At 33.5% G+C, this 11888-nt stretch overlaps 1 protein-coding gene and 1 pseudogene across 1 annotated transcript; both read right to left on the bottom strand.

Moving 5' to 3' along the window:
* Window positions 1-1660: 1660 nt before the first annotated feature.
* On the bottom strand, window positions 1661-4832 carry GLYI8 (Lactoylglutathione lyase / glyoxalase I family protein). Its single transcript, XM_008233315.2, has 2 exons — window positions 4498-4832; window positions 1661-2197 (listed from the first exon to the last, which is right to left on the bottom strand). The coding sequence occupies exons 1-2, from the start codon at window positions 4807-4809 to the stop codon at window positions 1937-1939; spliced, it is 573 nt and encodes a 190-aa protein (XP_008231537.2). The 5' UTR covers window positions 4810-4832; the 3' UTR covers window positions 1661-1936.
* A 4548-nt stretch (window positions 4833-9380) lies between these two features.
* On the bottom strand, window positions 9381-11672 carry LOC103339135 (protein FAR1-RELATED SEQUENCE 5-like; annotated as a pseudogene).
* Between the last annotated feature and the right edge of the window lie 216 nt (window positions 11673-11888).

Below are 11888 nucleotides of genomic sequence, written 5' to 3'. Positions count from 1 at the left end.
TAATTTTGAGACTCAACTCGCATTGAAGACTATCTTGTTTTTTGACACAATAGGGGAAGGCAATTTGAACACATATTTAGATGTTGTTTTTAACCACTTGAGCTACAAACCCTTGGACATTGAGGACTGCATTTGTTCCAAATAAATAAAATCTAAAGTTAAACTTAGTTGTAGAATAAGAAATCAAAAAACCACATTGTAATAAGAATCTTTTGAGATAAGCTCGCCCACAAGTTCTATTTGCACTTAACTACTCTAATAGAACTTTAAAATAAAAATAATAATTTTTAGCCGTTTTGCCCCTGAACTATTAGGCAATTCAAACTTACCTCTTGAATTATTTTGGCTACCGATTTAGTCCTTCTACTAATTTAAAATAGCCAATGTAGGACTTGCGGTTAGATTTTTGTCTAAATAGTGATGTGGGGGCCATGTGATTCGTTTGTTAAGGGCATTATAGTCCTTCCAGGTGATGACTTTGTATTTCCATTTATTGTTTAAAATAAACAATAATAAAAAATTTCAATCACCCCCATCCCCAACCGGCCATGTTCCTCCTCTTCTGGAGAAAACAAATTATCAACACCCACAGCCACCTCTCCTTATCCCACCCGCAACCACACACCCACACCACCCCCTCCACCCCACACCTCCTACCCCAACACCAATTTAATTTTTGCACTCCAACCTTGACGACTCCTCCGCCAGCGAAAACCCCACAACCACCTCCACCTTTTACACCCCACCCCACACAACTCTAGCCCACCCAAGTTCAATCTTTCTAAAATTTATTTTTACAATACCTCCTTCTACAAACCTCTCTACACATAAAATGAAGTGGATGATTTTTTTTGTTTTTTCCTTTTGTAGAAGAAACTCATACTACAGGGAGGGTGTGGCTATAGAACCAAGACATAAAAGATTAGGAGATTCACTATTATACCCAATATAGGAGCTCAAATTATAAAAATATCATATATGAAATGGGCTTTAAAAACACACTCAAATCCCATTTACAACATAACAAAAAGGCTTTTAACTTCTTTTAAATTACAAAACTACCATTAATTTCTTAAAACAAACCTAACCTCAAAACCTCATAAAAAAGCTCAAAACACTCAAGAGGGCATCAAAGTAATTTAATAATCAAAATTAAATTCAATAGGGCCAGTTGTCATTTTTTGGGTTTTTTTTTTTTTGGGTTTGTTTATAGAAATTAAATGGTGTCGAGTTTATTTATAGTTTTAGTGCTAAAAATGGGTATATGACTAAATATCTCTAAAAGATTTGGGGGTAGGAGTGGGTGTAGTGAGAAATTGCAAGGACGATGAAGAATGGAGGGTGGTGTCTTTCAAATGGGGAGTGGTGGCTAGGTATGAAGAATATTGGTGTGGGTGAGATTGGAAAGTGATGGAAATGACAAAAATGTCCTCAAAATTCGAAGCACATGCTCCTCACATGTCCATTTAAACGATAATGTGGATGAAATCCTCCAAAAAACTAAAAGCGAGTCCAACAATTGACTATTGTTAATAAGTTCAAGTGATAAATCGGCAAACAAAATAATTCAGCAGAGTAAGTTCGAAATACGTCATAGTTCAAGGGGCAAAAGGACACTTTACCCTTTAAAGTTCCACAACTCTAGTGCACGTGTGGAAACATAATTGCCAGAATTTTTATTTTTATTTTTTAAATGAGCTGGGGGCCAACCCCAAAAACAACACTTAAACAAGATTAATACAAACTACGCGGGCTTTGTGAACCCCAGCAAGATCATCTGTGAAAATTTAGTCCACCCAATCCCCGAGAATTGCCATAAAATCTTTAGCAATGGCCTAGCTTACATTGAAAAAAACTCTTAAGAAAAAAATTAATTGCAAACCTAGCTAACCCCAACATACTCTCTAACATTTGGCAGCCTAATCCAAACATTAACCTATTTATTAGCATCCTTGCCATTCTGGTTGAGATCAACAGGAGGAGTATGCCTATCAACCGGTAGCTTTATGCTCCCCAAGGGACCTACAGGAACAAGCTTGATATTCTCACAATTGCACATCTCAATCATGAATCCATCTGGGTCATTGAAGAAGAGTTGGTCAATTGTTGTTTTATTTTCATCATCATCCACTGATCTTTTAATGTACTTCAAATTCAGATCCTTCAGTTTCCGCTCTATTGCTTTCATGTCTTCACACTGCAAGTAACATAGTGCATCAATTAGTAAGCCAACATAGTTTATGTCGCTCACCCATATTATAACATTTGGCATAGTAATATAGTCACAGGCAAGTAATATATCATTTTAAAAGGAGGAAAAATTTAGCACTCTACTGAACTATTGTCTGCGTCCTCGCATTACCCCTAGATTTTCAATCAATTAGATTTTCAATATGACTTTAACATCTAACTTTCAAAACGTTCTAATACTCCTACAGTTAATTTCTTTCTTCTTTTTTTCAATGAGTTATTTTTTAGGGTAATTTTGTCATATTTTCTACCCTCTTTCTTTCCCTTACTTCCTCTCCCTTTCCTTTTAAGCAAAGTGAAAAAATAACCTAAAGAGCTTCATCATGCGCTCAACACATGATTAAAACAATCATATTATTTAGGCGAAAAGTCATTTTTTATCCTTGTGGTGTACCACCTTTACCACTAAAGTCCACGTAATTTCAATTTGGTCATTTTTGCCCCTATGGTTTCAATTTGAAGCAATTCAAGGACAATCCCAATTTCTGTTAAATTATTCTTAATTTGTTTTCTATTAAGGGGCAAATTTGTCAAATCTTGCACCACTTCCGAACCAACCAGAGCGTCCAAAGCACAACCCAAGAGTCCTCCATGTTGTCCCATTATCCTGTTTTGGGGTCTCATTCTTGGTGCCTGAATTGGAGGTTTGAGTTTTACTCATTGTGGACTCAAAACAACCAGTCACTAATTTCAAAAATCAAGAACATAAAAAGATATATTAATAAGAAAACCAAGAAGGAAGAAGAATTGTTTGGTTGCTGAGCAATTATTCCAATTAAAGCTTCAGCCTTGATAATCAATCCACAATTAGCAAATTCAAGCTTCGAGCCTCCAACCATAAAGAATTTTAACCTACAAAGCAGTAGCAAGGTCTCTTTCACCAAGTGAAGCTCCACCATGTCCAAGTAATGCTAGAGCTTCTCCCGATTCAGAGATGTTCATGAACGGGAAGATCAATCAAAATATGGCACCATCTTCTAGGGAAAAGTCTTCCTTGAAATACAAAGTGGGGACTTTTCGGAGACACGCGATGAGAGCTTTGGCTTGGCCGCCAATTGAGTCGATGTCCGAGTGGTTGAAAAATGTCCTTGAAACGGATTGTTTAACAGAGTCGAATGCATATTTTAGTATAAGAGGTGCAAATTTGGGCAGGGCAACGAAGGTGGACGAGGACCACCAACCGACTCAGAGGAAGAGTCGGAGGCATTGGTTTGTTGAGAATGGAGGCGAGGGTTGGCTAGTTAGGAGGGGATGCAAGTTGGACCAAAATGCCCCTCAATAGATAACATAAGTTAAGAATAATTTAACAGAAATTGGAATTGTCCTTAAATTGCTTCAAATTGAAACCACATGGACCTTAGTGGTAAAAGTGGTAAAGCACAGGAATCAAGAATTATTTTTTGCCTATTATTTAATGCTTTGATAAGAGGGGCACACTAAGGAGTTGTTTGGTAACCATTTCTTTTTTCATTTTTTCAAACAAGATGAAAGTGAAAACTGCAAACATGTTTGGTAAAGATTTCATTTTCATTTTTCAAAACAATTTGGAAGTCTTTCCAGTTTATGTCCTTTTTTTTCGCATTCTTTTCTCATTTCACGTCACTACACTTGCATCGCACTTCAGATACTGAAACTCAATATTTAGGACCTTCTAACTTGGATTTTGCCTCCCAATTGTTGCGTTTGACTGCAAACCTAGTCCAAGCCTTAGGACCTCCGTTGTAACTCGAAAAAATTCACAGAAAAATATTACGAAATCTTCATAACATGCACCTTTATTCTATGACCTCAAATTCACAATTTGAACCCCAAAAAAAATTCAATGTCCAAGTTCCACATAAAATTGAAAATTGAAAACTGAAATCAATTACCAATAACTAAAAATTGTTACAAACAAGTTTTATGTTTTCTATTTCTTAAAAATGGAAACTAAAAACTGTAAACTGAAATGGTTATCAAATGAGCTTTAAAATGTTGAGAAAGATTAGAAAATTTCGACAGCTAACACAAAAATTGAAAAAATAGTTCAAATTGTTTTCGAGAAAAAAGAAGAACAAAAAATAATTTCATGCTTCTAAAATTAGTTGGATCATATGGCTTGATAAATACACGCCAAAGGTGACAATTCGATTAGAGGAAAGAAACAGAACATGACAAATGGAATTTGGGCAAGAATTCAATAAATAAATAGAATACTGTAGCAATTTGAAGAAGAAATTAATTAAAATAAAATAAAATAAAACTAACCTGGAATGAGATGTGGTTGTCCATGGGATCCAAGTGATCAGTATTCGCAGGAAGCCTCTTCTCATCCTCTGACTGCACCAAGTGAATCCCAATTCCATAATTAAACAGCCAAGCACCATCGAAGTCGAAAGCTGGCGGCCTCTCAATCTTAACGAACCCCAAAACTTTGGTGTAGAAATCCACCGACTCCTCCACATTTCTACACAGCCTCGACACGTGGTTCAACGCCATTGGAGGAAGTTGTTCTTCTTCGTGTTTGCTTCTCTCTTTCGCATTTGGTTTCTCCACCTTGCTCTCCTCCATTTGTGACATTTTCTCTTGCTTAGTTGTTGGTTCTTTTCTTCTCTGCTATGGCTAACGGCTGTGATTTTGTGATGGTGTTTTATTTTGTTATGCAGAAATCTGTATGGCATTAACGGCAGTTGTCCTAATCTCGACACGTGGTGAATGGCTGCATGCAAAGGGGTTTACGTGTCATTGCCTGTAGGAGACGTCTGGGGTTTTGACTGGTGGCAGGCAACGGCAACCGGCAACTCTAACTTGAATTTATTTATTTATTTATTTATTAGTCTTTCTGCATGCGCTTTTGCATCTACGAGATTTTTTTTTAAAATTTAAATTTATTTTAGAATTAAAAAAGATAATTGATAGTTGTATTCCATAAAAATAGGACCTATTATCTGATTTTTCTTTCAATTTTTTTATTAAATATGACAAAAAAAATGTGAATTTAGTATATTATCCTCATTTAATTAATCATTTTAATTCTTAAGGTTTGCATTAACCGAAGACATTTTCTGGTATTTTGAATGTTTCACCATTCTCTGTCTTTTGCTTTATATATATAGATTTTAATTGTATATGATGGCTGAACTTTTAAGTTGTAATTTGCCAAAATTTTGAAGAATCATTAATATCTATAAAGTATAAACTAATATAAGAAGACATGTCCTTTTTTCTAAGTTTTTTTAGAAAAAAAAATAATCTGTTTTTTAAAAGAAATTGTATAGCCGCCATATTCCCTTTTTGCCTAATTTTTAATAAGAAATAGGACAGCCGCACGGCTATAGTTGGTTTTGTTTAAAAATAAATAGTACAATACTCGTATTGAACATGTACGTACGTATTTTTCATATTTCATACAAGCATTGTTTACAAAAATTTTAATACTACACTCAAAATTCAAGTATTATTAAATAATATATATTAAAATATTATATAGTGGGCGAACTTTTAAGTTGTAATTTGCCAAAATTTTGAAGAATAATTAATATATATATATATATAAAGTATATTTATAAAGTATAAACTAATGCAACTAGGAGGGTCCTTTTTAAAAGAAATAGTATAGTCGACCGACCATACTCGTTTTTTCCTTAATTTTTTTAATAAGAAATAGTACAGCCGCACGACGATACTATGTTTTTTTTTTCAATAATTCACACAAATTTCAAGTATTATTGAATGCAAATAATATATATTTAAAAATTTAAAAATTATATAGTGGCAGAACTTTTAAGTTGTAATTTTTTCAAAATTTTGACGAATAACTAATATATATAAAGTATAAACTAATGTAAGTAGGAGGGTCCTTTTTTCTAGTTTTTTCTGAAAGAAGTCGTATAGCCGCAAAGCTATAATCTGGTTTCTAATTGTTTTTTTACAAATTTATAAATAAACCCAATTCTAGACATGTATTTATAAAAAAACCCAAGCACTATTTAAACATAGAAACACACCCAAAATCAACCCCAAAGTCAACTTTTTGGGTGTGTTTATAAATGGGTTTTGAGTGTGTGTAATGATGGGTTTTGGGTGTGTTTATAATGTGTTTTGGGTGTTGGGTTTTTTTATAATTTCAACCTCCATTTTGGGTGTTTTAGTGAAACTCCCTTGTTTTTTTAAAGAAATTGTATAGCCGCATGGCTATACTCGGTTTTTGTTAATTTTTCAAAAAAAATAGTATAGCCCTCCGGGTATACTCTGTTTTTCCCCAATTTTTTAAATATGAAATAGTACAGCCGCACGGTTATACTCATTTTTTTCATTTTTCTTTTAAAAACAAATAGTACAATACTCGTTTTGAACATGTACGTATGTATTTTTCATATTTAATACATGTATTGATTATAAAATTTCAATAATACACACAAAATTCAAGTATTATTGAATACAAATAATATATATTTAAATAAATTATATTTAAATATTATATAGTAACCGAACTTTTAAGTTGTAATTTGCCAAAATTTTGACGAATAATTAATATCTATAAAGTGTAAACTAATGCAACTAAGAGGGTCCTTTTTTATGGTTTTTTTAAAAGAAATAGTATAGACACACGGCTAGACTCTGTTTTTTATTTTTTTTAAAAGAAATAGTATAGGAGTCCCCCGAGTCCGATTTTCCTGTTACCAAAGTCCTTGTGCCCTCATGTTTCCTCCCTAGTTTTGTGACATGTGTACTCTAACTTAACAAGAGTTTAACTCTATTAACTCTCTTTTAACTTCTTTTTTTCTTTAATTAAAAGAATTAAAATATATTATATTAGAATACACGTTTGACAAAAACACTTTGCACGCCGTTTCATCTTCTACGCTACACTTCAACCCTTACATCTTCTCTGCACTGCAAAACTCAGCCACTTCATCTTCTCCTCTCTATGAAACTCAGCCCTTGCATATGGTTTTCTAGTTTGCACATTGGTTGCTAGTTCATCAGGTAAGCACGTTGTGCTATTCATTGTTTTTTCTTCTGCTTTTTTATTGCCGGGTTTTGAGCATCGTATTCAAAACTCAGCCGCTTCATCTTGGGTATATAATTATCAAATGAATTGCGTAATAGGTAAATAATTACCAAAACTCAGCCCCTGCATATATTTCGCTTGTTGGCCACTAGTTCGTGAGGTAAGCCAGGCTCTACTTCATAATTGTCCCCCCTTTTTGGTTGCTGGTGTTGGAGCCAACGCACAAGAAACTTTTAAACGATTAATTTGTGATAATTACATACCCATTATGCAATTCATTTGGTTTAAAAAAAAAACAATCTAGAAAAAGAGAAGGAAGAAGGTTGATTTAGTTGAAGCATACCTCCAACATTTTGGTTCATTAGAAGTTAATTCCTATCCTGCCTTTTAAATTGATCCTATTTTAAAGCTATGTCTCTAGACACTTGGCTACAAAGGCAATTCTATGAATTTTTGGGTGTCCAGAGACGTTTTTGGGGTGTGTATCAAAAGCTAATCATCCTTATATACGTAGGGATGAATGCTTTATTGTTTGTCCATAGATACACTATTTAATGAATGCTTTATTGGGTACTAATAATTTGGAATCTGTTAAATGGTGAAATGGTTAAGAGTGGTGGTTAGATGGGGATGCTGTCCGAAATGTTGAACAACTGCTTATGAATGGAGCCTTGTGTGTTGGTCAAACTATGTAAATGCTATTATTATGTTTTATATCCAGAGTGCTTACCTATGTATCTCATGTCTATGAGTCTAGCTATTTTCGTTGTCATAATACATTTCATATTTAAGCATTTTGTTTCTTGAAACATTGTTACTAGTTGTGGATTCTGTTATCTAGCCCAATGTGCGATTTGTAATTTCCAGATACAATGTGCAAGTTTGCTTAAAACAAATACCATAATGTAAGTGTAGGTGGGTGTGGGTAGTGGGTGATCTTTGGCGGTTGACATCTAACTTCTATTTGAAGTGGTTTATTCTTTAAGTAATAATGCTTGCAGTTTCTGTAAAAGTACATGGCCTGCATCTAAAATCAGTATCTACAAAAAAAAAAAAAAAATGATTAGAGTCTTTAACATGATTTGCAGGAGAGTTGGGAAATATTTTTCTTCTACAGGCCAAAAATTAACAAAGAGGAAGCTCACAACCCAGATGATGTTCTAGTGAAAAAGGTGCAAAGAAGAAGGGATCAAATTTTGATTCAGGAAAAGAAGGTGCAAAGAAGAAGGGATCGAATTCTGGTGAAAAAGGTTCTAGTGGTAGTCAAAGTAGTGAAGGTGGGCATGGTAGGCAAGAAGTGAACATTGAGAACCAACCATTGATGAGGTTCATAGTGATGGGAAGGAAATCCTATACTATAAAAATTATGTATTATTTTTCCCCGGAAATCTTTTTCATATGACCCAAAATTCTATGAAGTTTGTATGAGGTTTTGCATTATTAACATCATTATGCATTCTTCATCATGTTCTAACATGGAGAGAGCTTACTAGAAAGTATGCATCATGATTAATGACTTTGTGGCTTGAAATGCAAGTAATATTTACATTGAATGTAATACATATTTACATTGAATGTAATACTTCAACACCTTAATAAGGCAGAGATGCCAAATATCAGAATAAGTTCAAATGCCAAGACAAGACAAAAATAACAAACTTGTTCTAAATCAAAACAGAGTTGTAACAAATTATGGAACCCTTGTCAACAATTGAGAGCTAAACAACCCAAATTCAACATTATGACGCTTGGTGACTCTTGTTAATTGAAAAAGGTGGATCTACTTCAACACCAGAACTCTTGGCCCTGGTACTTGTGAATTGAGAGCTAAACAACCCAAATACTCCTTCCAATGGTGATTGTGCCTACACTCATACAATATATATATATATGTCAAAAGAGTGAAATATACTCAATCAAGTACAAAATTACGATTAAGAAAAGTTTTAACTAAATGCAATGAAGTACCTACAATAAGTTGACCATGCTAACTGGAAATTCCATGTTTAAATTATTGACAACAACAAGTTCCTACAATGTTTTGGGTTCAACTAATACAATAAGCAAAATACATTGAAGCTATAGGGTAATGAACAAACAAAGATGAAATTAATAATGAATTAATACAATACCTGTGAAAATTCTGATAGAGGTGCTGGAACAGCTTTCGTAGTAGGAACACATATTGAATCAACACTGCTTGAATTTTCCAATTCTGTTTTTCAAGTTCTTCTCTTCTTTGCCAGCTTCTCCAAAGCATTTTTTGGCCTTTTAGAACTACCAACAACTCTTTCTTTAATTTTGATTCCTCTAACTTTAATAATATCATCATCAACATTAATACTCATTTAACTCATATATACTATTAATTACTGACGAGATAACTTCAAACGTTTCTTGACTTGATTTTTCTTTCAAACATGCATCCACCTTATCAAAAGTCTAGTTCAATCGTCGTATAACAATTTCATATGCCTTACCACACCATGCTGCCCTTGTTGCGAATTGAGTATGCAACTGACACAACTCTCTATAACGTTTTACAATTCCTACCTTAGGGTCATTTGTACTTGAAGATGAATTAATTTTTGCACTCATAGCCTTCACATTTTTTGTCCATCTCTTCAAGATGTACTGAGCTGGGATACTTTTAACATTTCTTGTAGAAAGAACCTTCAAGGCATGTGCACATAAGATTCCTGCAAACTCAAACTTTTTACAACTACATAAAGTTACATTATTTGTTGAGTCAAATGTAACTGTATATTGTCAATTCTTCTCATACGGGATAACTTCATGCTTGCTGATTGTTCCCATCTCATCATTGAAGTGCAAAGCACAATCATAAGCCTTACATAGCTCATCTTGAAACACTTTAAACACTTTCAGTGTATACACATTTGTTGCATGCTTCAATATTTCTACAGGAAATGACAATGTTAGGGAACTTTGACTTGCTTTAAATTCAGTTTTCAACTCTTCATAACGAAGATCTTCAACCAAACTTTGGAAGTGTTGAAACAATCTGAGCAAGTCATATTTGTAACTAACATATTTTTTTATACAACTATTCATGCTTTCACTCCTCTAGGTAGTAGTAATTTCTGCACAAAAAGTTTGTCGCCCATAAACTAACGCCCATTTCTCCCTTATTTTATACAAGCGACTCAACCAATCATTGCCCACGAGAGTATATTTTTCAAGCCTACTATTCCAAGCATTTAGAAACTCATGTTCATCCTCATAATCATATATGCAACTACTAAAATATTTGTTGAAATATTTGAACTTCTCAAAAACACCGCTAAGGTGTTTGGCTGCATTATGATATATGTGCCAAATACATAAACGATGAGATGTTTCTAGCCATTTTAAAGCTAATGCTGCAGACTTTGCTGGATCTTGGTCTGTAAGAATGCTCTTTAGCTTTTTTCCAGACATAGCCTTCACAAAAATATCAAACAACCACGTAAAAGTTTGAATTGTCTCATCATATAATAATGCAGCACCAAATATAATAGTTTTCTTATGGTGATTGACACCAACAAACATTGCAAAAGGTCTTCCTTCTTTATTTTTTCTATAGGTAGTATCAAAACATACTACATCACCAAAATAATCATAATCTACCATCATCCTCGCATTAGCCCAAAAAATATTAGTGATCAAATCATCTTCATCCACTTGTATAGCATAAAAAAAAAATTAGGATCAATCAATTGCATTTGTTGCAGATACTCTAACACACCACCTGTATCTCCTAACTTAATTTCTCTTGTTCATTTTGAATGCAAGTAGTTCTTGTAATCTTCAGGAATAAATCCAAGACTTTCTGGACCACCAGCTTGTCTACTTAAAAATTCAAGAGCTGCTTTGGGAGCAATTCCTGAACTATCAGCCATATCAACTTCAGCTATTTGTGCAAGAGTGATCTTCCTATGAGACCTAAATAAATGAGTCTTAGACGGACTTGTAGTCACATGGTTATGCTAAAAAACAAATTCTATGATACGATACTTCTCATTCAAATTACAACTGATTTTCATCCTTGCTAAGCATCCACATCTTGTCTCAACACGATGATATTTCACATTAGAAACACGATTATCAATTTCACGCTTACCTTCAGCAAAGCAAACAAAAAGACTATCCCTCAACTGGCCACTTTAGAATTTGTGACAGCTACTTCTTCTAATACTAAAACCAATATTGTATGCATATGCATTGTAAAATTTAAATGTTAAGTCTTCTGTCTCAAACTCCATCCCAATCACAGGAATTAGTTGTTTTCGAATGCTAGAATGAACCAAATCTATTTTTTTTCATTACCTTTCATAGTTTGTGATGACTTTTCGTTGCTTTCACCTTCTAAAATGTTCAAGCCAGTGCTTGTTTCACCTTCTCCATTTTCCATGCAATTATTTTCCATATTCATATCCTTCAAATTGAATCAAACAAAATTTATACATCTAAAATATCTTCCATAATAATAAAAAATTATAATTAATTCAATAAAAATTAAACAGAGCTAAGTACTGTACAATCATATGTTCATATTAGTTATTGATGAAACTAGAAAATGGACGTAGATAAAATCCAAAATACAAACTATCGGAAAAATTATGAAAAGAAAAATCAATATATT

The sequence above is a fragment of the Prunus mume genome, linkage group LG5, assembly GCF_029339155.1.
Source record: "Prunus mume cultivar Tortuosa linkage group LG5, ASM2933915v1, whole genome shotgun sequence".
NCBI lineage: Eukaryota > Viridiplantae > Streptophyta > Magnoliopsida > Rosales > Rosaceae > Prunus > Prunus mume.
This window is presented reverse-complemented; position numbering and strand designations above follow the sequence as displayed.